Source organism: Eriocheir sinensis, chromosome 9, assembly GCF_024679095.1.
Source record: "Eriocheir sinensis breed Jianghai 21 chromosome 9, ASM2467909v1, whole genome shotgun sequence".
Lineage (NCBI taxonomy): Eukaryota > Metazoa > Arthropoda > Malacostraca > Decapoda > Varunidae > Eriocheir > Eriocheir sinensis.
In genome coordinates, this window is record NC_066517.1 from 18,702,194 (window position 1) to 18,728,239 (window position 26,046).

At 42.9% G+C, this 26,046-nt stretch overlaps 1 protein-coding gene across 1 annotated transcript; it reads right to left on the reverse strand.

Annotated features, from left to right (window-relative positions):
* Window positions 1-2,366: 2,366 nt before the first annotated feature.
* LOC126996072 (cilia- and flagella-associated protein 251-like) lies at window positions 2,367-24,756 on the reverse strand. The gene is made up of 3 exons (XM_050856142.1): window positions 24,613-24,756; window positions 8,090-8,247; window positions 2,367-4,186 (listed from the first exon to the last, which is right to left on the reverse strand). Exons 1-3 carry the CDS (start codon window positions 24,616-24,618, stop codon window positions 3,409-3,411), a joined length of 942 nt encoding a protein of 313 aa, XP_050712099.1. The 5' UTR covers window positions 24,619-24,756; the 3' UTR covers window positions 2,367-3,408.
* Between the last annotated feature and the right edge of the window lie 1,290 nt (window positions 24,757-26,046).

Genomic DNA, 26,046 nt, shown 5'->3' on the forward strand with positions numbered 1-26,046 from the left:
GAGGGAGAAGGAAGAAGAGGAGGTGGAGGTGTTGTCTGATTCTAAGTTTAAGGAATGCCAAGGTGAGAGAATCAAAAGAACGTGAACGAATAAACACAAACATGGAGAAAAGAGAAGAGAGAGGAGAGAAAAGATTTTACATAGATTTACATAGATATCCATACTATAGAGACACATATAGAAGGTGAGAAGCGGAGGGAGAGTAAGTGAGAGAGTAAGAGAAAGGAGAAGAGGAAGAAGGTGGAAAAAAATATAAAACGAAAAACAGGAATAAAGACACATAAACTAGATATGAAAAAGCGTTGCCGTCCCTACTAAGACCGTTGTGTTTCGAATGGTCTACTACAGTTAGGCATTGAAGTCACCGAAGAGAAAATGGATGAGTTTGAATGGGTGACTATGAAAATTCCACACGTCCTCGATCATGCAGCAACGAATAAGAGATAAGTAAAAGGAATAAACAGACAACAGAGGACATAGAAGAAAGAGGAAGATGAGAGAAGGTAAGGAGGAAGAAAATAGCTAAAGAAAGGAAGAGGAAAACAGGAGAAAGGTAAAGAGAGAAGATACGAGGAGTTAAACAAGAAAGGTGGAGAAGGAATAGAAGAGAAAGAAAAGAAAAAAAGAAAAGAAGTAGAAGAGGTAAAATAAAAATAAAGGAGGAGGAAAACGAGAGAAATGGAGAAGGAATAGAAGAGAGAGAAAAGAAAAAAGAAAAGAAGTAGAAGAGGAAAAATAAAAATAAAGGAGGAGGAAAACGAGAGAAATGGAGAAGGAATAGAAGAGTCAGAGTGGAAAAAACAACAACGAGAGAGGAGAATGGGAAAGACAGGTAGCAAGTGGAAGATGGAAGAAACATAACTACCACCACTCCATATCAAAGAACACACCCATACGTCCCACCATACGCCCCCGTGACCTGACCCTTAAAACCCACACCCTTAACCCCACCATTACCACCCACCGCGACCACCACCACGACCTCCCCCCCCCCCCCCCAGCGCCACGACCACCAAACCGTGAAGGAGCGTGACCCCACCTTTCAGTACGCCGACCCAAGGCATCACACACGAAATTGCCGCCTCCCCACGACCCCTGAACCCCCCCCCCCCCACCTTCCCCGGCACGCCACCACACGCCACGCCCTCACAATACCAATACTGCCACGCCCGCCACGCCGCACTCCCACGCACATGCCCTCCCTCTCTCCCCTCAAAAAAGAAAAAAAAAGATAAAGATAATATAATTTCATCACCCATGAGAAACTGATATTGAGAGGACGCCGAAGGAAACTAAACCAAAATGTCAGATTTCTTAACTGAAGGACTATTGCAAATTGAGATGTGCTAAATGCTATCGTGCAGAAAGAAGGTATAAATAATTGCTGACATTAAGATGATACCGAAGAAAACTATACCCCCCAAAAAATAGAGGTGGAAAAAGTGTATAAAAAATAGCTTTCGCAACGGAATAATTATTGCAGATTAGGATGTGTTACTAAATATCACGCCAAAAAATATGTAAGTAATTGCATAACCTATAAGAAGCTGACATTAAAAGGACGCCGAAGGAAACTATATAAAAATTTTACCTTTCCTAATTGAATGATTGTTGCAGATTAAGATGCTTTGCTAAATGAAATCGTGCCACAAAATATATAAATAACTGCATGACCTCTACGAAGCTGACATTTAGCGTACGCCGAAGGAAACTATACGAAGAAAAAAAGAGAAAAAGAGGGATGTGGTATAGACGTAAGAAAATTCAACTTTCCAAACTAAATAATTATTGCAGATTGAAGTGCTTTCCTAAATAGTTTAATGTACTCATCCTTATACAAAAAACAACAACAACAACAACAACCAGGCCCCTCCTCCAAAGTCAACCTACTGTGCTGTTTCGTATACCCAAGATATTTTTCTGGTCAGGGTTTATATACAGGAATGAGAGATGATAATGATAAAAAAAATATTTCTCTTGGTGCAGGAAAAGGAAGGTGGGAAGCAGACTAATTGTATTTTCCTTTTCTTTCTCTCTTTCCTTTGTTTTCCTAGAGGCGAAAGGAAACATGATTGTGATGAGGGATTTGTGTGGTACGAGAGCCAGACAAACACATAAAAACAACAACAACAACACAAAAAAAGTAAAAGTAAAAGATGACAAAACTCTTTATACATTTCAAGGACACAAACACCCTACTCTTTCTTTTTTCTTCCTCTCCGTTTTTATCAATAAGCTTATATATGTGTCCTTACTCTCTTCCTTTTTTATCGTTTCAGAGTGCATGTGTTTTCAATTTTTATTCAAGGACTTTCCCGACGGGCTCTTTCTTCCACACATCACAAACAGAATAAAACACCGAGGCAGAATAATCATTGTAATATATTTAAAAAGCTCTCGTGGGCAATACATTAGATAGTGACTACAATACTGTATACAAAAATAAATACTCCATAACTATTACGTAGCATCTGGCCAAAGCAAAGACACACACACACACACACACACACACACACACACACACACACACACACACACACACACACACACACACACACACAATTGGGGACGTATATATGGTAAGACAGAGCTATATTTATAAACACACACACACACACACACACACACACACACACACACACACACACACTGAAGACTGCACAAACATGAAGAAAATTATTAACAACAACAAGGAAAATATCTATATACCATAATTATATAAAAAAGTGTCAAAATTTACCTGATTGAAGGAACATGAGGGGGAAAAAAAATGAAAAGTGAAGGTATAAAAAAAAGTGAAAGTCGGGTGAGCTGAAATTAAGTTGAAGAAAAAAATGGTAGGGTTGAGATGAATGCTTCGAATCGTGACCTTAAGAAACTAACTTCGTATCTCGTGTATCAGTTTTCCTTACCAGAACCTTAACATCTTCTCCTGATATCGTAAGTTAAACCAAGGACCACAACGCAATCTTGGGGTTATCTCATTTTGAACCTTATGGCTTTCTTGGACTTTCGTGAGGGAGGAAGTCTTGGTCTTTGCCCCATGTTTTTACTGGAGCGGGCGGATTTTTTTTACAGTAAGGCCAATTGTGACTCAGACGACCTTGTGCTTCAGGTTTAAGGAGAGGGGTAGCATTCTGGTAATCCTTAGGCACTCGTAGGAGGTCAAGAATAGGCTCAAAACCTCCTTATTATGCCTAGGGAAAGGAAGGATTACGACAGAGCAGCCTGGGGAAGGTGTAACTGTTTTTCGTTGCAATAGATGGCGTTGGCGATGAAGAAAAGGCACTAAGAGGGAGGGTAATGGAGGGTTTCAGCAACGTCGAGACCTATTTTCCCTCTGACTAGCTTGGGGGAGTCATTAGGTCCCAGGGAGAGGCACAGCGAGGGTTGCAAGCGTTCGCCACCTCACCGCCTGAAGTTGTAAGGGTACGGCCGCACGATCTTCTGTCCGAATCCAGAGTCCTTGAAGAGGGGACGAGCCTTGACCAGCTTCCTCCTGCCTCCTGTTCTCTGTCCTCCTCGTCTGCTTCCCTTCCCCTTGTCTCCACGTCCTCCGTTTCCTCCTTCTTCTTCTTCCTCTCCTTCTTCTCCTTCTTCTTCTTCTTCACCTTCACCTTCTTCGCCTTCTTCCTCTTCCTCCTCCTCCTCTTCGTTACCTTCACCTTCTTCCTCTTCTTCCTCACCTTCTTCCTCTTCCTCCTCCTCTTCTTCCTCTTCCTCCTCCTCTTCTTCCTCCTCTTCTTCCTCCTCCTCATCTTCCTCTTCCTCCTCGTCTTCCTCACCAGACTCTTCCTCATCCTCTTCCTCCGACTCTTCCTCATCATCATCCTCTTCACTCGAGTCCTCATCCGAATCCTCCTCCCCAGACTCCTCGCTGCTCTCCTCGCTGTACTCATCAGACTCCTCGGACGATGATGAGTCTTCGCTGTCTTCGTCGGAGTCCGCCATCTCGAGCGCCTTCTGGTAAGCCGCGAAGAACTCCTCCTTGGCGCGTCTCACTTCCTCGGTGTCCTGGACGGGCGTGGGCAGGGCGTTGCTCTCCACGACGTAGCCCTTGTTGCCGGCCTCGTACTTGAAGTGGTACTCGTCGCCCTCTGGTGCCACGAAAGCGTACTGGCCCGTCACTTCCCCTGAGGCTGATCGCTGCTCCGCCCTCGAACTCGTGGGCAGCGAGTAGAAGAATCTAAGAGGTGAAGGGGAAGGATAGATAACAGGTTTGTGGTTGCATGCAAAACAGACAGACAAACAGACAGACAGACAGACAGGCATGCAGTCAAGATGAAAAAACAAGTGGACAAGAAGATGAAAATGGGTAATTAACTATTGAGGCAAATGTTTGTGGAATTGAGAAAGAAAAACAGACAGGTAGAGCAAAAGAAACAGGTGAAAAATAGATAAAAAATGCGTACATAACTTTTCAGGAGGAAGTCATTGAACCTAGAGGCGAAGGGTAATGATAGGTAACAGGCTTAATGGGTAAGGGAAGCAGGTAAGTAGCCAGACAGGTGGAGTGAAAGAGAGAGGTGTACAATTAAATAAAAAATGGTGTAAAATTATCGGGGAGGGAGTAACTGAATCTAGGGACGAAGGGGGATCGTAGGTAACAGGTTTAGGGGGTAAGAAATCCAGGCAGGGAATAAAGGAAAGTGTGTAAAGATTGGAATAGCGAGAGATAATACAGAGAAGAGAAATGGATAGACATAGAAAACGGAAGTAAAAAGCGCAAGTGAAAAAAAAAGAGAGTGTAGCAGGTGATGAATTAAAGAGAAAGCAGGGGAAAGAGAAAGAAGTAGGATGTAAAGAAAGCAGGAGTGAAAGAAACAAGTGTGAAAATAGATGAAAACTGATATGAAAGTATTAAGAAGTTACTGAACCTGGAGGCAAGGGGGAATAACACGTAACAAGCTTGTGGGGGTAAGACAGACAAACAGACATACAGACAGAGAGAAAGAGGGGTAGGGTAAGAGAAACACGGGTAAGACTAGAAGAAAATGGATGAAAAAGTGATAGAATCTAGAGGCGAAGGTGATAGTGTCGCCGTGGGTTTATTGGAAAGGAAAGAAACTGACAGACAAACAGACAAGTAGAATCATATTGACAAGTGTGAAAGAAGTTGAAAATGAGTGTGAGACGAGATAAAAGGTCAGAAAGAAGCGTGAAACAAGAGAGATAAAAAAGCAAGATAAAATGAGTGAAAAAGAGAAAAGAACAGACAAAGATGAGTGTGAAGCGAGACAGAAGGATAGAAAGAAGCGTGAAACAAGAGAGATAAAAAAGCAAGATAAATGAGTAAAAAAGGAGATAAAAACAGACAAAGATGAGTGTGATGGAAAATAAAAAAATAAAATGGAAAAAAAATGATAAAAAAGAGCGTGAAAAGATATATAAAACAAGATAAAGATGAGTGTGCAACAAGATAAGAAAACACAAGATAAAAAACGAGTGTATGCGATGAGAACAAAATAAAAAAATGGGAAAACTATAAAATAAAATAAAAAACGAATGAGAAAAGATATAAAACAAGATAAGAACATACTAGATAAAAGTAAGTGGACAAGAGATAAAGACAAGATAAAAAGTGCACAAACAGAAAGATGAAAAAAAAAAAAAAAAAAAAAAAAACCTCCACGCGCTTTAAGAACATTCCCCTCTTATCACGTCGCTATCTGATGCAGTGCGAGAGCTGTTATCACCTCCCAAATCTCCCTCTCGGACGCGTGGGCCCAGAGACACCTTACCTTTCACTCGTTCTCAAATAACACCAGACACAATGCAGGCCGAAGGAGGAGGAGGAGGAGGAGGAGGGAGAGAAGGAGGAGGAACAGAGAGAGAGGGAGAGAGGGAAAGGGAGGGGCAATATAACATGGAGAAAGGGAAGGGAAAGGAAGGCTGTGAGATTTATGAAAACAGGTTCCTGCTTTTAGATAGGAGACACACTCCCTTCTTTACCGCCCATTCGTTCCTTCTCTTCCCCTTCCCCTCCTCCTCCCCTTACCTTCCCCGTCCCCGCCGCGTCCTCCTCTCCTTCTCTCCCCTACACTCCATTAAGCACACCGTTCCCTGCACCTCACTTTTACCTGTGCTCCCTTACCTGTCTCCCCCCTCCCCTCTGCCCCTTCACTCGCCTACCTGTCACCTGGCCAATAAAAAGGTAAATGATGGGAAAGTAATAACCGGTAGCGATCTTCTTTTGTAATTAACGTTTTATTACCTGTTCTTTTCCTTTTTTTTGCGTCTGTATGTCTTGTTTTTTTTTATACTAATTAATTCCTCTTTCCTGTATGATCCCTTTCTCTCTCTTTTCTGCTTTCTCTGCTTCCTACTTCTTCTTCTTTCCTTTTCTCTATTTTCCTACTGTACTTTTTCCTGCTTTCTTTACATTCTACTTCTTCCCCTTTCCTCTTTCCTCTCCTCTACTTTCCTCCTGTAATTTTTTCTGCTTTCTCTGCTTCCTACTTCTTCCTTTTTCCTCTCCTCTATTTTCTTCCTGTACTTTTTCCTGCTTTCTTTACATTCTACTTCTTCCTCTTTCCTCTTTCCTTTCCTCTGTTTTTCTCCTGTACGTTTTCCTGCTTTCTCTACATTCTACTTCCTCCTCTTTCCCCTGCTTTCCCTCTAATGCATCACCTGCTACTCTTCCATTTTTCACATGCACATTTTACTCCCGTTTTCTATATCTACCCATTTCGCTCCTCTTTATTATCTCTCGCTATTTCATTCTTTACACACTTTCCTTTATTCCCTGTTACCCTTCCTTTATTTTCCTTCTATATCTCCGTGTCATCATCTTCCACGGGCATTATTTTTTTTCCCCGTTTCTCTATTTTGCATGATCCTCCTTCTTTACTCTCGTTTTCTCTTCCTTTTTACTGCTTTATCACTTCGCTATACTCTTTTTTGTGTGTCTGAATATCTTCCCTCCACTTTTTATACTTCCTTTCCTCTTCATTCATTACTGGTTCACTTACTTTTTTCCTTATATTATCTTCCATACTGATTCGTTACCTCGCTCTTCCTTTGCATCATAAGTATTTTTCTCCACCTCCTCATACACTTTCTTTACTCTGTCTTCTCCTATCTCCCTAATTTCTGTTCCTTTCATTCTTTTTCTCTATTTTTTTTACTCCATATATACTTTTTTTTTACTGTGTCTTCTTTAACTTCCCTAATTTCTGTTCCTTCCATTCTTTCTCTATTTTTTTGCTCCACCTCCATATATACTTTCTTTACTGTCTCCTTCTACCGCTCTAAATTTCTGTTCCTTCCATTTTTTTTTTCTACTCCACCTCTTTATACAGTTTCTTTGCTGTCTCCTTTAACCTGTCTAATTTCTGTGCATTCCATTCTCTTTGTCTATACCTTCTATACTAATGCCGTATCTAATGTCCTTTCCTTTTCTGTCTCTCTATCGTCGATCCTATCTTTATTGTGACAGCTTTCCTCCTCCTCCTCCTCCTCCTGCTAACTCGTCTGCATACTTCCTCTCCTTTTTTATCACCTCCCTCCCCCCTTCACCACCTCCCTTTCCTTCCTTAATCACCCATCATTCCTCTCAGCGGTCAATAGCCTTTTTTCTCTTCTCCCATTCTCTTTCCTCCCTACCACCCATCTCTCCCTTTCTCACCATCATCTCTCTCTTCATTTGCTCCCCTCCCTTCTATCTTCTCTACCTCTGTTCCTTCTCCTCCCGATTATGCCTCCCCCTCCCTTTCTCTCTTTTCCCAATCCATTCACTCCTCATTAGCATCCCTCCCTTCCACTCTCCATTCTCTCCCTTCCCTACCATCTGCTCTCCTTCCCTTCTCTCCCTTCCTACCATCCTGTCATCAGCCAATCCTTCCGCTCCCTATGACTCCCTCTTCATTTTCTCTCCTCCCTACTACCCATCCCCTCTCCCCTTCCTACCCTCCCTTCTCCCTCCATTCCCTCTTCTCCCCACCATCCACTTTCCCTTCATTCTTTCCTCTCTTCCCCCACTATCTCCCCCGCGTGCTCTTCCTTACCTATTCCCCCTCCGCTCCCGCCTCCCTACCACTCCGTCCTTCCTACCTACACACCGATGTTCTACTTCCACCCAAGCGCTCACCTGTACCCATCCGGCCCCAGGTAGTTGGAGTAGCGATAGCCGTCGAAGGTGGAGAGCTGCTGGAGTGGCGCCGCGTAGTCCGACTCCACCTGCCTCATGCCCGGGGCGCCTTGGCAGATTAGCAGCAGCCCGAGAGCCAGCAGGTGGGGGCTAGGGCTCTGGGAGGGGGCAGCGTAGGGCCAGGAGGATGAGGGAAGCAAGGGAAGGGTTGGGAAGGGTAGGGATGGGTAGGGAATGGTAGGGGAAGGGAAGGGTAAGGGAAGGTAAGGGAAGGGTAGGGAAAGGGTAGGGGAAGGTAAGGGGAGGGTAGGGAAAGGGTAGGGGAAGGAAAGAGAACGGTAGGAAATGGGTAAAAGGGTAGGGGAAGGGAGGGGAAGGATAAAGATAAGGGGTAGTGAAGGGTAGGGGAAGGGAGGGGAGGGAAGGAAACGGTAGGGGAAGGAAACGAAATGGTAAGGGAAGCAAGAGATGGGTAGGGGAGGGAAGGGTAGGAGAAAGAAAGGGAAGGGTAGGGGAAGGGAGGGGTACGGGAAGGGATGAGTAGGGGAAAGGAAATTATAAGGGTTGGCAGGGGAAGGAAAGGAAGGAAGGAAGGAAGGGAAGGGAAGGAAGGAAGGGAAAGGAAGGGAAGGGAAGGGTACGGGAAGGGATGAGTAGGGGAAAGGAAATTATAAGGGAAGGGTAGGGGTAGGGTAGGGAAAGGTAGGGAAGGGAAGGAAAGGGAAGGGAAGGGAAGGGAAGGGGAAAGGAAGGGTGGGGAAAGGGAAGGGAAGGGTAGGGGAAGGGAATGGAAAGAGAAGGGGAAAGGAAGGTAAGGGAAGGGTAGGGGAAGGGATTGGGAAGAGAAGGGGAAAGGAAAGGAAGGGAAGGAAGGGGCGAAAGGGAAGCGTTGGATGAGATGAAAGGAAGCAAGGCATAAAGTAAAAGTTGCTTCGTTCAGGAGGATTTTTATTACGGCCCAGTTCAGTGAAGGTAAATGAAGCAGTGAAAGGTGCTCAGTCCATATGGGAAGCTAAAGGTAAAAGTATGGCTGCTAGAGGTAAAAAGACCGCAGGTGCTAAATGAAGTAATGCAGCATGAAGTAAAAGTGGCCTCGTTCCAGAGGGCCTGTGCCTCCCGAGCTCAGTGAAGACACTTTGGTCTGTACAGGAAGAGCTTTGGTCCATAGGGGAAATTAAGATAAAAAAGTGCTAGCAAAATAAGGAATTGCCGATTTAGGTGAAATTGACATATATATACATGAAAAATAGTTTATATGAACGAGAATAAAATGAAACAAATATATCTAAAGAGAAGTTTCAGTCCACAAAGGAGAGTAAAAGTTGAAACAGATTTGTTCCCCATAAAAAAGTGATGCATATTTGGATAAATCATATTAATACAGAAAATATATATTTACTATAGTGAGGCTGTCAAAGTTCTGACGTGAAGTTTAGATCAATAAAATTACATTAAAAGTTTTTTTTTTTTGTTAATAGAAATATAGTAGATTAATAAGAAAGAATCATATTTACATGAAAACTATAGGCATTTGAACTTAAGAAAAACTATTGAAACAGTGAAATTACTGACGTGAAGGTAAAATAGAGAACAAGAAAATATATACAAATAGATAAAAAAAACTCGTATTTTCTTGATTCATATTTATAAAAAATAATGATTTATATAAGAAGTTGGTTTAGATATATATAAAAGGATTATTTATATCAATAAGAGAACGTAGGGAAGATCAGCTCGTCAACAGTCTGGGAAGTCAGAGTCGAAGATTATACAAGAGAATCCAAGACCGAGACCAAGGCGACTAAGACAGACAGAGACAGAAAACTGCGAGACAGACAAACAAGCAAACCCATCTTGACAAACAGAGAGAGACAATAGAAAGATAAACCAGACCACAAGCACGAACACACACACACACACACACACACACACACACACACACACTATTGGGATCAGCAGGAAGATCGTCATTTCCTGCTCATCTTGTTATATACTTTCCCGCTAACACTGCCCCCCCCCCCTCCTCTCCCCTTCGCCCCTCCTCCCCTCCCTCCCTTCATGGCAGCGGGGCCCAATGTTACCAGTGTGTGCGATGTTATTGTGTGTACTTATGAATATGTGTCTGTGTGTGTACGTATATTATATCAGGTAAATATTGTATTGTACGTATATGTTGCTGAATGATATGTTGCTTGGATGTTGAGAGATGCTATACTAACAATAACAGTAACAATAATAATAAAAATACAGCAGAGGTAAAGAGAAAAATACATATACTTAGGAGATAAATAAATGTGATACAAATAAATTAACTAAACCAGAAGGAAATCGATCAAATATAGACAAACGAACAACGTCCAGGAAATTATGAGAAAAAAAAACAAGGAAATTCTCACCTCTGTTTACCTGCAGACACAGAGACACACAGAGAATCACAGAGCAAGTCACGACGGACATAACGAAGAGGAATAAAGAGCAAATGGTAGGAAGAAAGGAGGAGAGGAAGGAAGAAGCAAGGAGCGAGGGAGGGAGGGAGAGAAAGAACGGATGGAAGATAGGAACAGAGAGAGGATGAAAGGAACAGAGGTAGGGACAAAGAGGGAGAGAAAGAACGGATGGAAGCTAGGAACGGAGAGGATGAAAGGAACAGAGGTAGGGACAAAGAGGGAGAGAAAGAACGGATGGAAGAAAGGAACAGTGAGAGGATGAAAGGAACAGAGGTAGGGACAAAGAGGGAGAGAAAGAACGGATGGAAGAAAGGAACAGTGAGAGGATGAAAGGAACAGAGGTAGGGACAAAGAGGGAGAGAAAGAACGGATGGAAGCTAGGAACGGAGAGGATGAAAGACAGAGAGTAGGGACAAAGAAGGAGAGAAAGAACGAATGGAAGAAAGGAACAGAGGTAGGAAGAAAGGAGAAGAGGAAGGAGGAACCAATGAACGAGTGAAAACAGAGAGTAGGGACAAAGAAGGATAGAAGAACGGATGAAAGAAAGGAACAGAGGTATAGGTAGAGAGGAAGGAGGAAGCAAGGAGGGAGTGAAGGCAGAAGGAAGGGACAAAGAAGGAGAGAAAGAACGGATGGAAGAAAAGAACAGAGGAAGGAAGGAAGTTAGAACGAATGAAGGAAGAGAGGGAGGAAAGAAGCAAGGAGGGAGTGAAGGTAAAAGGAAGGGACAAAGAAGGAAAGAAAGAACAAATGAAAGAAAGGAACAAAGGGAGGAAGGAAGTAAGGAGGAAGTGAAGAAAGAGAAGAGACTAAAAAGGATAGAGAACGGAAGATCGGAAGAGAGGGAGAGAGGAAGACAATGAGTAAGTAAGGACAGAGAAAGGAGACAAGGAAGGAAAGAAAGAACGAGCGGAAGAAGGAAAGAGAGGAATGTGGAGGCAATGAGAGGTTAAGGACAAAGAGAAAGGACAAAGGAGAAAAATGAACGAGTAGGAGAGAAGAATAGAGGAAAGGCGGAAGCAATGACAAGAAAGACAAAGATACAGGACAATGGAAGAAAAGAAAGAGAGAATGGAAGAAAAGAAAAGAGAAAAGGCGGAAGCAATGAGCGAATGAAGAAAGACAGAATAAGAAGGACAAAGTAGGAAAGAGAGAACGAATATAAAATGTCAAGGGAAGGAGGAAGGAAGAAAGGAAAGACGAAAGACAGAAAATAATATAGCAACAATTATGAAGGAGGAAAATACCGAAAAGAACAAACGAGGAAAAGGAAAATGAATGAGCAGTTAAAAGTGAAAGCCGGAAAAGAATATGAAAAAAATAAGAGAAAAAAATAAAAAGTGAAAAGAAGGAAAATAATGAAATACGAGTTATGATATTTGTTGAACTTATATATGAAGGCAAGAATCACACACACACACACACACACACACACACACACACACACACACACACACACACACACACACACAATACAGACGCACACACAAGCATAAGAGTAAGCCCCCAGGTGTTAGACAAGACAAGTTAATGAGGCAGGTCTACACAACGCTACCTGGGCTCATTAGTTACACCTGTTGCCGGTAAGATTTACGTGAACACCTGAGAATGCAGGTATTTGGGTCAACTTATTCACGGTTAGATATAAAAATAAAAAAAATGTGGTGAATAGTAACCTCGTATTTGTCTTATTTAAAATTCTTGTGTTGAGAGAGAGAGAGAGAGAGAGAGAGAGAGAGAGAGAGAGAGAGAGAGAGAGAGAGAGAGAGAGAGAGAGAGAGAGAGAGAGAGAGAGAGAGAGAGAGAGAGAGAGAGAGAGAGAGAGAGAGAGAGAGAGAGAGAGAGAGAGAGAGAGAGAGAGAAACATACATTACCACACCTGTACTACAAACGAAATTGTCTCAACAACAAGAATAAATACAAATTATGACGTTAAGTAGCCGGCCATTGTGTGTGTGTGTGTGTGTGTGTGTGTGTGTGTGTGTGTGTGTGTGTGTGTGTGTGTGTGTGTGTATGTGTGTGAATGCAAATTTTCCACTCTACTAATACTCACGCCGAGAGAATTCATTTACCCCGTTTTTTTTCTCTTCTACAAGGGTCATGAACGTGCGTGTGAATGTTAAGTCGATAGGAGTGTTAAGTCAATGGGGTTTCTCTCCTTTTACAGCTGCTCTGCATTTCATCACAATATCCACGCTTTGTTTTCTTCGTTTTCATTCTTCGTTTTCTTTAATTCGTTCTATTAGTTTTCTTCTCGCTTCGTTTTCCTCACCCTCTTTATTTTGAACCCTAATGTGTGTTTTGAATAATTATCTTGGATGCTGAGGACGAAAAAAAAAACGATATCCATGGCTTACAAATACTATCACTCCGGCAAACAGTTATTAATCACTCCTACATCTTCATCTTTCTCTATCTCCTATTCCTCTCTCTCATCTCCAGTTTCTTCCCTCATCTCCTTATCTCATTAATCTTCTTTATTCTTCTCGTTTATCTGCTTCTCTCTTTTCTGTCATCTCCTTCCTTCGCCTCCTTTAACTCCCTCTCTTATTTCACCTTAATTACGACGCCCTATTGATTTTGAAACATAAGGTGTGCTCTGAAGACATTGATGACAAGGAGGAGGGAGGGAAGAATGGCGAGGAGAAAGGAGGGAAAGGAGATAGGTGAGGAAAAAAGAAAGAAGTGGGAGAGATACAGTAGAGAGAGGGGGGGAGTGTGGGTAGGCAGGCAAAAAAAAAAAGATGAAATGAGGGAGAGAAAGAATGGGGAGGGGGAATGGAGGGGAAGGAAACAGGAAAAACAGGAAAAAAGAAGGGTGAGGAAAAAATGAGAGGAAGGAATGAAGAAGAAAGGAGGGAGAGAAAACAGGAAAAACAAGAAAAAGGAGAGAGAGGAAAATAATGAAAGGAAGAAATAGAGGGGAAAGGAAGGAGATAAAACAGGAAAAACAAGAAAAAGGAGAGAGAGGAAAATAATGAAAGGAAGAAATGGAGGGGAAAGGAAGGAGAGAAAACAGGAAAAACAAGAAAAAGGAGGGAGAGGAAAATAATGAAAGGAAGAAATGGAGGGGAAAGGAAGGAGAGAAAATAGGAAAAAACAAAGAAAGGGAGGATGAGGAAAAATATGGGAGGAAGAAATGAAGGAGAAAGGAGGGAGAGAAAACAGAGAAAAAGGAGGGTGAGGAAAAAAATGAAAGGAAGGAATGAAGGAGAAAGGAGGGAGAGAAAACAGGAAAAACAGAAAAAAAGGAGAGGAAAATAATGAGAGGGAAGAATGGAAGGGAAAGGAGGGATAGAAAACAGGAAAAAGAAGGAAAAGGAGGGTGTGAAAAAATATGAGAGGGAGGAATGAAAGAAAAAGGAGGGAGAGAAAACAGGAGGGTGAGGAAAAAAATGAAAGGAAGGAATGAAGAAGAAAGGAGGGAGAGAAAATAGGAAAACAAGAAAAAGAAGAATGAGGAAAAAAATGAAAGGAAGGAATGAAAGAAAAAGGAGGGAGAGAAAACAGGAAAACAAGAAAAAGAAGAATGAGGAAAAAATGAAAGGAAGGAATGAAGGAGAAAGGAGGGAGAGAAAACAGGAAAAACAAGAAAAAGAAGAATGAGGAAAAAATATGAAAAGAAAGAATGAAGAAGAAAGAAGGGAGAGAAAACAGGATCTCGAGTGATGGAGAGAAAATAAATAGTATAATGAAGCGTACAGTTACTAATGGTCAGCCGGTGAGTGGTTCATTATATCTACCCTATAGGAATGTTAATTAAGAGGAGCCGGTTAATTAGTGAATGATTTATGTTGTATGTTTTTGTTTATTGATATTTCTTTGGTTATAATGGACACCTCCCTCCCTCCTACCCTCCCCCTTTGTTTTTCCTCCTCCTCCCTATTCCCCCCCCCCCACCCACACACAGTATAACAATGAGGACACTTAATAAAATGAGGTCAACGTTCTACTCTCCTTCATTTTCTTGTCTTCATAAAACTATCAAACATCATGACGGAGGAGGAGGAGGAGGAGGAGGAGAGGAGGAGGAGGAGGAGGAGGAGAACGATAGAAAGAAAGAAAAAAAGAACGGAAATGACAAAAAAAGGAATATAAAAAAGAGAAGAGAAACATGATGCAAAAGAAAAAAAAAAGAGCAGAAAATTGAGATGCGTCGAACGAAAGTGAAAAGAATAGAACATAAAAAAAATAGGAAAGGAAACGAGAATAACGGGAAGAAGAAGAGGAGGAGGAGGAGGGGATGTGAAATGGGGGCGAGGTTATGGAGGACAGGAAGAGGAGGGGGGAGGAGGGAGAGGAGACGGGAGGAAGGGGGGAAGGGAGGGGGAGACGGGAAGAGGAAGATAGGGTGGGAAAGGTATGGGAACAGGAGGAGAAGGGTGGGAAGAAGTTAAAGAAGGGTGGGAAGGAAGGGCAAAGGGTGGGAAGGGAGGTAAAAGTGAAGGGAAGGGTGGGAAGGGAAGGAAGAGAGGAGGAAGGGTGAGAACGGAACTAAAGAAAAAGGAAGAAAAGGTGAAGGGAAGGGTGGAGAGGGTGGGAAGGGAGACGTGGAATAGGAAGGATGAATGGAAGGGAAGGAAGAGGAGGAATGAAGGAAAGAAGGTAAAGAAGGAAGGGAAGAAAGAAGATAAGGAAGGAAGGGTGGGAAATAATGAAGCTTTTGGGAAAGGAAAGAAAGAAAAGGAAGGAAGAAAAGAGAGAGGGAAGTAAATAACAGGAAAAAAAGGGAGGAAAAGAGGGACAGAAGGAAAGAAATGGAGAGAAGGAGGAAGAGGCGAAAAAAAAACAAGAAGTGAACGAATGGAGTAAAATAAAAAAAGATGAAATTGAAAGATGGGAAAGAGAAAAATGAAAAAATGAATGAAAAGAAGAAAGGGGAAGGGAGATAGAAAAGGAAAAGGAAAGGTTGGAGGAAGGAAATGAAGAAAATATGTATATCTGGGAGGGAGAGAAAGAAGACAGTGAAGGAAAAAAGGAAGGATATCTGGGAGGGAGGGAAAGAAGAGAGTGAAGGAGAGAAAGGAAGGATATCTGAGAGGGAGAGAAAGAAGAGAGTGAAGGAGAAGAAGGAAGGATATCAAGGAGGGAGAGAAAGAAGAGAGTGAAGGAGAGAAAGGAAGGATATCTGGGAGGGAGAGAAAGAAGAGAGTGAAGGAAAAAAGGAAGGATATCTGGGAGGGAGGGAAGGAAGAAAGTGGAGAAAAGGAAGTATATCTAGGAGGGAAAGAAGAAAGTATATCTGGGCGGGAGAGAAGAAAGGGAAGAGAAAAGGAAGTATAGCTGGGAGGGAAAGAAGGAAGTATATCTGGAAGGGAGGGAAGGAAGAAAGTGAAGGAGAAAAAAGGAAGCATATCAGTGAGGGAGGGAAGGAAGAAAGTGGAGAAAAGGAAGTATAGCTGGGAGGGAAAGAAGAAAGTATATCTGGGAGGGAGAGAAGAAAGGGAAGAGAAAAGGAAGTATAGCTGGGAGGGAAAGAAGGAAGTATGTCTGGAAGGGAGGGAAGGAAGAAAGTGAAGGAGAAGAAGAAAACATATCAGGGAGGGAGGGAAGGAAGTGGAGAAAAGGAAGCATATCAGGGAGGGAGGGAAGGAAGAAAGTGGAGAAAAGGAAGTATAGCTGGGAGGGAAAGAAGGAAGTATGTCTGGAAGGGAGAGAAGGAAGAAAGTGAAGGAGAAGAAGAAAACATATCAGGGAGGGAGGGAAGGAAGTGGAGAAAAGGAAGTATATCTAGGAGGGAAAGAAGAAAGGGAAGAGAAAAGGAAGTATAGCTGGGAGGGAAAGAAGAAAGGGAAGAGAAAAGGAAGTATAGCTGGGAGGGAAAGAAGGAAGTATGTCTGGAAGGGAGGGAAGGAAGAAAGTGAAGGAGAAAAAAGGAAGTGGAAAGATTAGCGAGAGGAAGGAGAAATGGAAACAGGATGACAACTTTCACTTCAGTTCAATGCTCCGTCTGTAACCTGAAACTCCGATCGATAATTATATAACGACAGAGAGAAACAATAAACCTCAACACCCCACCACCACCACCACCACCACCACCACACCTCAACACCGCCACCACCACCACCACCACCACCACCACTACAACTCAACACCGCCACCACCACCACCACAACAACAATAACACTTCAACACCACCACCACCACTACAACTCAACACCGCCACCACCACCACCACAACAACAATAACACTTCAACACCACCACCACCACTATAACTCAACACCGCCACCACCACCACCACCACCACCACCACCATAACACCAATTCAACACCACCACCACCACAGCAACACCACCTCAATACCACCACCACCACAGCAACACCACCTCAAAATCGCCTCCACTACCTCACCTCAACACCACCACCACCACCATAACACCAATTCAACACCACCACCACCACAGCAACACCACATCAATACCACCACCACCACAGCAACACCACCTCAATACCACCACCACCACAGCAACACCACCTCAAAATCGCCTCCACTACCTCACCTCAACACCACCAACACCACCGCCACCACCACCTAACCTCAACAACAATAAAGAAAATATACAATAACGATAACAACAAAAGGAGATAGTTATGATAGTGTAATAGTATAATAGTTTACAATGTAGGTCACGTGACTTTTTTATTTTTTATTTAGTTCGGCTTTTAATCTGTAGTTACTCTTTATTTTATTTTATCTATTTTATTTCCCTGCGTTTTTCAGCTCGAGTTTCACTTTCTCACTGTTTTTAGACGCTGAAGGTGATCGGATTTCCCTCAAGTTTATATATTTAAGTTTGAAACAGAAACATACTCTCTCTCTCTCTCTCTCTCTCTCTCTCCTCCCCTCCCCAACACACACACACACACACACACACACACACACATACACACACACATACACACACACACACACACACAGGCACGCACACAAACACACACACCAATCAAACACCTGATCGTGACCTTAAAGCAGGTAGGTAGGCGAGGGGAGGGGGGGGGGCAAGGGAGGGAGAGTAAGGTAAGAGGGGGGAGGTAGGGGGGGTAAAGGGAGCACAGATACTTATAGATCCAGCCACCCTTGACCTGTGACCTGACCCCCAGCCTCCGACGCGTGCCTGACCTTTCCCTCCCTTCCTCCCCTCCCCTTCCTTCCCTTCGCACCAGAGAGCACATGAGTCACGGTACAAGAGGAGGAGGAGGAGGAGGAGGAGGAGGAGGAGGAGGAGGAGGAGGTTTTTAAATGACAATGACTTAATGGAAGAAAAGGGAACGTTAAAAAAAGAGGAAGCGAAAGAAAGAGAGAAAAAAAAAAGAGTACTTGGTCTAATGATTTGAAGGGAGAGAGAGAGAGAGAGAGAGAGAGAGAGAGAGAGAGAGAGAGAGAGAGAGAGAGAGAGAGAGAGAGAGAGAGAGAGAGAGAGAGAGAGAGAGAGAGAGAGAGAGAGAGAGAGAGAGAGAGAGAGAGAGAGAGAGAGAGAGAGAACACGACAAATACAATAAACACACACACACACACACACACACACACACACACACACACACACACACACACACACACATCGTCCCCCTCCCTTCTTTGTTTGTTGGTTTGTGGAAGGCGTGACCATCAAACAGACACACAAACACACAAACAACACCCTTGACTGAGTGCAAACAAAAGGCGAACATTTAAAACACAGACGTAAAAAAAAGAAAAAAGGTGATAGGTGAAAGTAAAATGTTGGGAGTGATAAAAAGATAGACACAGATTGATAGATAATAAAGATAGATAGACAGATAAAGATTAAGACAGATAGATAGATAGAAAGATAGACAGAGATGGGGATGAATAAATAAATAAAGCAAGATAGATAAAGATTAAGACAGATAGATAGATAGAAAGATAGACAGAGATGGGGATAGATAAATAGATAAGGAAAGAGACAGACGAGATAAAGAAAAAAAAACAATTCGCTTCAGAGATAAAAATGTAATTGATAAAAGAAAACAGAAAAAAACAATGAAAATGGATAAATCTGAAAGTGCCGATAAAAGTGAAGCGAAGAGGAAGGAGAAAAGAAAAGATAAAGGTGAGGAAAGAAGAGAGAGGAGAGAAATATATAATAGTGGAGGGAGGGGAAAATACCAACGTCTCTCTCTCTCCCTTCTTCAGCATCAGTGTCTTGTTTCCTTCCTTTATTCCTTCCCTCCCTTCCACATCTTTCTCTTCCTCCCTTCCCTTTCCTCCCTTCCCTCTCCCCTCCCTTCCCTTCCTCCCCTCCTTTCCTCTTGTCTCCCTTCGAATTCCCTCCCGTTCTCCTTCGTTTTCCTTTTCCCTCCCGTCCACTTCCCTCCCTTTCCTCCAACAGACACACGCACCTGACCCCTCCCTGCTGCTCCGCCCTCCCGCGTGAGGTCTCAGAAGGGAGGGAAGGAGGAGGGAGGGAGAGGGGAAGGAGAGAAGGTCGCATTTTCACTTTCGTTATATATTGTTATGTTGAGATATTTTCTTTTAGGTCTCTGTTTATTTACTTATTCATCTTTATTTTTCTCTCTATATCTGCTTAATCTTAATCTTTCTATCAATCTTTATTTATTTATCTATCATTTCTCGATCTATTACTCTGTCTACTATTCTACGTCCTTCTATCTATCTAACTTTGCACTAATCTATCTGTCTATCAATCTATCTGTTGTTTTCTTTCATCTATCTACTCCCCTATCTATCCAATTATCCACATCTATCAATTTTTCTATTCATTTATATATTTATCTATCTATTTCTCTATCTATCTGGCCATTAATCTGCCTGTCTATCTCTGTCCAAATCAGGTGAAACGGAGAAATATTCGATCACCTGAGCGGAAAATTCATCCCATTGTTGACCGTCACCAATAAATTCCCCTCCACAGCGCGTCACTCAGGCACAGGTATGCAATTATTTCTCAGGTGTCGTGTGAAGCAAGAAGATCGGGACAAAAACAAGAGAAAGGAGGCAGAGAAAATAATAGAAAGGAAGGAATGGAGGAGAAGGGAGGGAGAGAAATCGTAAGTGAGAGAGAGAGAGAGAGAGAGAGAGAGAGAGAGAGAGAGAGAGAGAGAGAGAGAGAGAGAGAGAGAGAGAGAGAGAGAGAGAGAGAGAGAGAGAGAGAGAGAGAGAGAGAGAGAGAGAGAGAGAGAGAGAGAGAGAGAGAGAGAGAGAGAGAGAGAGAGAGAGAGAGAGAGAGAGAGAGAGAGAGAGAGAGAGAGAGAGAGAGAGAGAGAGAGAGAGGGAAAGAAGAGGAAATGAAGGAAGGAAGGAAGAAAGGGGAGATGGAAAGAGGAATGAAGGATGGAAGGAAGGAGAGATAAACTGGACCTTTCCCTCGAGTGCAAATTCAGCCTACCTGCGCCCCACCTGCGCTAATTAGAATTTATGACATGTTGCGTATCGCTTGTACTTATTAGCGCTCACACGTTGAAAATGAAAGTGATATTGATTTTCCCTTTTACTTCTTCTCTCTTAGGTAAGCGTTCTAATTGCCAAAAGTTACCTGCGTTTTGGTGTAAGAGGATAATTACCTTCTTATGGACCAGGTGTTTAAGGGAAGCGGTAGGGAAGGGAGGGAGGAAGAGGGAGGGGGGGTTACGGAAAGGAAAAAGGTATAAGGAAATGGGGAGGGGAGAGGAGAGGGGGGGAATGGAGGGGTAGGGAAATGGGGGAGGTCTATATTTACCTGCCAGATGTGTGTTCGGAAGCTAATGAGTCTACGTATACGTGTGTGTGTGTGTGTGTGTGTGTGTGTGTGTGTGTGTGTGTGTGTGTGTGTGTGTCGTCAATCAAGTATCTATCAATCTATATCTATCTTCGTGAGAGTGTGTGTGCGCGTGTGTGTACGTGTGTGTGTACGTGACCTTGGTGTGTGTCTAGACAGTCACGGGTATGAACGCTTCAGTTAGGGCGTGTACACCTGAATAGGGGGGGGGGGGAGGGATAGAGGGAAAGGGGAGGGGGAGAGAGGAGGGATGTATTGAAAGCAAGTAGGGAGATAAAAAAAAGGGGAGGGGAAGGGAGGGGATGAAGACATTGAAAGCAGTGAGGGTGGAGGGAGGATAAAAGGAGGGGAGGAAGATAGGGGAGCAATAAAGAAGAGGGAGAGATAGAGAGAGGGAAGGGAGAGGAGGAAGGGAAGATTAAAAGAGGAGGGAGAGAATGAGAAGAAGATAAGGGGAAACAAGAAAGAAGAAGGAGAGAAAGAATAAAGAGAGAAAAGGGAGAGGAGGCAGGCAAGAAAAAAAGAATAAGAGGAGGGAGAGAATGAATGTGGAGGGGGAAGGGAGGGGAAGGAAACTGGAAAAACAAGAACAAGGCGGGAGAGGAATGGAAGGAAAGGAAGGAATGGAGAAGAAAGAAGGGAGATAAATCGAGAGAGAGAGAGAGAGAGAGAGAGAGAGAGAGAGAGAGAGAGAGAGAGAGAGAGAGAGAGAGAGAGAGAGAGAGAGAGAGAGAGAGAGAGAGAGAGAGAGAGAGAGAGAGAGAGAGAGAGAGAGAGAGAGAGAGAGAGAGAGAGAGAGAGAGGAAGGTGTGAAGGAGATATGAAAATAAGAATGAAGGAAAGAGAGAAGGAGAAAACAGACAGAAAGAAAGAAGAGAGGGAAAGGGAGAGAAAAAAAAGGGAAAAAATGAGGGAAAGAGGAAAGGAGAGAAAAAGACAGAGAGGGAAATGGAGAGAGAGAAAAAAAAGAAAAAAAAATGAAGGAAATGACAGAAAGATATAAAAGAGGGAGAAGAAAAGGAAGAGGGATGAAGGAAAGGGACGAAGGAGAGAGAAAGGAAGGAAGAAGGAAAGAGGAGATAAAAAAGAAGAATAGAGGAAAGATGGAAGGGGAGATAAAGACGTAAAGAAAGAAGAGAGGAATAAAGATAAGAGAAGTATCGATGACAAAGAACCTTCAATAAGACTACTTTTAAAAGGTCACCGTGCCATTTCCTGTGTGTGTGTGTGTGTGTGTGTGTGTGTGTGTGTGTGTCGTTGAGGTCACATAATTAAGGCGTCACAGTCTTATCATACACACACAAAAAAAAATAATGGCACTCCTAGATTTCGCTGCAAGACACAGACAAAAAAAAAAAAAAGACAAAAAAAGAAAGAAACCTGATCTATAATATTTCCTTTCTTTCCTCCTCCTCCTCCTCCTTCTCTTACTCACCTCCTAACCTATTTTCCTCTCACCCAGTCCTCTTTTTTTTTTTTCCTTGCTTTAACTTTTTTTCCTCCTTTAATTCTCCTTTTTTTTCCTCTTTCATGACACCAAAAAGTCAGACCTAATATTTGACTTTCCTTCCAATGTATATAAAAAAAAGGAGTGACGTAATCAGTTGACCAGAAAGGAGAGGAGGAGGAGGAGGAGAAGGAGGAAGGGGAGTATTATGATTAAGAGAAGGAGGAGGAGGAGGAGGAGAAGAAGTGTGACCATAAGGAGGAGGAAGAGAGTGAAGCGGATAAGGAGGAGGAGGAGGAGATAAAATAATAAAAGGTAGTAATTTGGAGATATATAAAAAAGAAAAAGAAAAAGAAAGTAAGGAATAAAGAGGATGAAAATAAAAGCGACCATGCAAAGTAGAAGAGAGAAAAGAGAAAGACAAGGAAGAGCAAGAGGAGAAGAAGGAAGAATAAGGGAAAAAAGTACCTAGGAGAGAGAGAGAGAGAGAGAGAGAGAGAGAGAGAGAGAGAGAGAGAGAGAGAGAGAGAGAGAGAGAGAGAGAGAGAGAGAGAGAGAGAGAGAGAGAGAGAGAGAGAGAGAGAGAGAGAGAGAGAGAGAGAGAGAGAGCAAAGAGACAAGGAAAGGACAGGAATGCAATAATAAAAGTATGGGAGAGAGAGAGAGAGAGAGAGAGAGAGAGAGAGAGAGAGAGAGAGAGAGAGAGAGAGAGAGAGAGAGAGAGAGCGAGAGAGGAGGAGGAGGAGGAGGAGGAGGAGGAAGGGTGGAGGGTGTGGTTACGATATTCACCTTAAGTTCTGGTTACGACTGTTTTTAGTACCTCTTTTTCTTCCTCTTCTTCCTCCTCCTCCTCCTCCTTCTTCCAGTTCTCCGATGACGGGTAACAAGCAGAAGGGGGTTTGAGAAGGAAGGAAAGAGAGGGAAAGGGGAGGAGGAGAAAGGGAGGAGGTAGGGGAGGAGGAAGGGGAGGAGGGGAGGAAGGGAATAGAGGGAAAGAGGAAGAAGAAGGGGATGATGGGAAGGGGAGGAGGGAAAGAGGTAGGGGAGGAGGAAGTGGAAGAGGGGGATGTCGTTACGTGATTAAAAGTGTGTGTGTGTGTGTGTGTGTGTGTGTGTGTGTGTGTGTGTGTGTGTAAGGGAGGGAGGAACTTGCTTCATCTCCTGTTGGAACTTCCTCCTCCTTCTCCTCCTCCTCTTTATCTACCGGTTCCTTAGTTTTGTTTTCTTATATTCTGTTTTTGTTTTTGTCCTTTAACCCCCTTTATCTCTCTCTCTCTCTCTCTCTCTCCTATCATACTCTCAAAATATCTATTCACTCCTATTATTTCTCTTTGCTATTTTCTTTACTATCCTGTTCTGTCTTTTTATCTTTGTTTTATTGATTCAACTCTTATTCTAATAATTTTTCTCTCTGTTCCATCTCTATTTTCTCCACTCTCCTTTTTCCTCATTTATGTTCTTTCTACCTCACTATTTGTCACATTTTTCCCCCTTCGTTTTTCTATCTACTATTTCAACCTTGCCTCTCCATTTTCCATTCGTTCACCTCCGTCTATTCCTAACTTAACTATTTTTCCCTCTGCTATGTCTCTGTTTTCCCCACTCTCCCTTCCCTATCCTTCTCTTATCTTATCTTTATCTCGCTACTCCCACTTTTCCCCCTTCGTCTTCCTATCCATTATTTCAATCTTGCCTCTACATTGTCCATTCATTCGCTTCCTTCTACTTTTTTTTTTATCTTTTAATTCATTAGTTTCCAAGTCTTGTTTATTTCACTCTCATTACTTCTCGTTTTGGATCACACAGATATTCAACATTTCTCAAAGTCTCCACTGACGTAAAAACAAAACAAAACAAAACAAAAAAAGAGGAAAAAAGTAAAGCATAGCAAAGATTTCAATTTCTAGGAGACTATAAAAAGTTGATAAATTCGCTGACTAAACAAAAATAGGAAGATGGCTTGAGAAGAAGAGGAAGAAGAAAAAAGAAGAAAAGAAGAGAGAGAGAGAGAGAGAGAGAGAGAGAGAGAGAGAGAGAGAGAGAGAGAGAGAGAGAGAGAGAGAGAGAGAGAGAGAGAGAGAGAGAGAGAGAGAGAGAGAGAGAGAGAGAGAGAGAGAGAGAGAGAGAGAGAGAGAGAGAGAGAGAGAGAGAGAGAATCGGGAACTGGTACGTAACTTAGAACCTTTTAGAACAAGTTGTCTTTACGCAACATTGAGCGAAATTGATCGGTCGACAGCACTTGAGTCACCTTTGTTAATTAGTTGCTCTTACCTGACCTTCACTAATGAGCAAATGAACGCAGACAAACAAACAGACAGACAGACAAACAGACGGAGAAGGTGAATGCCACTGGAACACTACACACACACACACACACACACACACACACACACGTATCCAATCTGCCCAAACATAAACATTCGAGATAAAGATAAATCGAAAGGCAACTTGACACATACAAAAAAGAAAACAATAAAATACCAATCTTAAAGGACAAGGGTGTGAGAGAGAGAGAGAGAGAGAGAGAGAGAGAGAGAGAGAGAGAGAGAGAGAGAGAGAGAGAGAGAGAGAGAGAGAGAGAGAGAGAGAGAGAGAGAGAGAGAGAGAGAGAGAGAGAGAGAGAGAGAGAGACCGGTCAACCCACTCAGTCAACCATAAATTAAGCCAAACATTATCCAACCAAGCATTAAATCCTCCTTTCAGACACACACACACACACACACACACACACACACACACACACACACACACACACACACACACACACACACACACACAACCCTTAGGTCATCCACTAAGAGCCAACTTCAGGTCGTCACATTATCGTCTTCCAACACTGCGAAGTCAAAACAAAACTTCTTCGTCTCTTCTGTTTCCTCCTCCCTGGCTTTACCTTCATCTCGCAAGGGTCCCAGAGGAGAGGAAAGAGCTAGAGGGAGGCTGGAGACACACGTAGAGAGAGAGGGAAGGATAGGCAACACTGGACCAGCGAGGTACGGCGGCCGGAGCGTCTGGGTGCGTGGTTCCGTTGGTAGCGCTGGTGGGTAACTGACTGAGGGGGAGGGGCCGACCTTGTTTATATAGCGTCCCCGGCCACGCCCTCTTGCCCGCGACCTGAGTGTGCGAGCGAGAGAGAGAGAGAGAGAGAGAGAGAGAGAGAGAGAGAGAGAGAGAGAGAGAGAGAGAGAGAGAGAGAGAGAGGGGGGGGGGGATTAACACTAACATTTCTCAACTCAAAGGAATATAGGAAAAAAAAATTGTAATGAAAATATGAACCACAAAAAATAAATAGAAGAGAGAGAGAGAGAGAGAGAGAGAGAGAGAGAGAGAGAGAGAGAGAGAGAGAGAGAGAGAGAGAGAGAGAGAGAGAGAGAGAGAGAGAGAGAGAGAGAGAGAGAGAGAGAGAGAGAGAGAGAGAGAACACTCCACATCCACATTAATTAGACACCTGTAAGCACACCTGTACAACTCATATATTATACCTGTAGATTCTCCCGTCACAAACACACCTGCCTACCCCTTAATTTGCACCTAATAACCACTTTTTACCTGTACGCTAATGAGATCTCAGTTTATCACTTGTGTAATCTCATTTAGAACTCGTCTTTATCTTATCTCTCCATCACTTTTTTTTTGGATTTATCGTATTTCATCTTTTCGTCTTCCTGATAGTCCTCCTTTTCTTCCTCCATCTTCGATTCATATTTACTACGACCATCTTTTCCCTTCCTTTCCCATCCCTTCCTTTTGTTTTATCTTTTTTCGTATATCCATATTTTTCTTATTTCCTTCTCCCCGTTTTCATTTCGCAACTTTTCCGTTCCTTTTTCTTCCTTTTGTTTCCTCTTCTGTTCATGTGTTCATCTATTTACATAATTTTACCGCCTTCTCTTTCATCTTTCTATCACATTTCACAAGTTCCCTTCCCTTTTCCTTCCCTTCCCTTCCATTTTCTTCCTTTTCCTTCTCTTTCATTTCCATCCCTTCTCTTCCCTTCCATCTCTTTCCCTTTCCTTTCCTCCTCATTTTTCCCTTCTCTTTCATCCCCATCCCTTATCTTCCCCCCCTTTCTTCTTCTTGGCTTGTCTTTCCTTCCCTTCCCTTCCCTTCCCATTCCTTCTCTTGCCTTCCCTTCCCTCTCCTCGTCACTCTTCCCTTCTCTTTCATTCCCATCCCTTATCTTCCCCTCCCTTTCCTTTTCTTGCCTTCTCTGTCCTTCCCTTTCCTTCCCATCTTTTCCCTTTCCTTCCCATCTTTTCCCTTTCCTTCCCTTCCCTTCCCTTCTTTTCCCTTCCCTTCCCTTTAATTCTCTTCCCTTTCCTTCTCT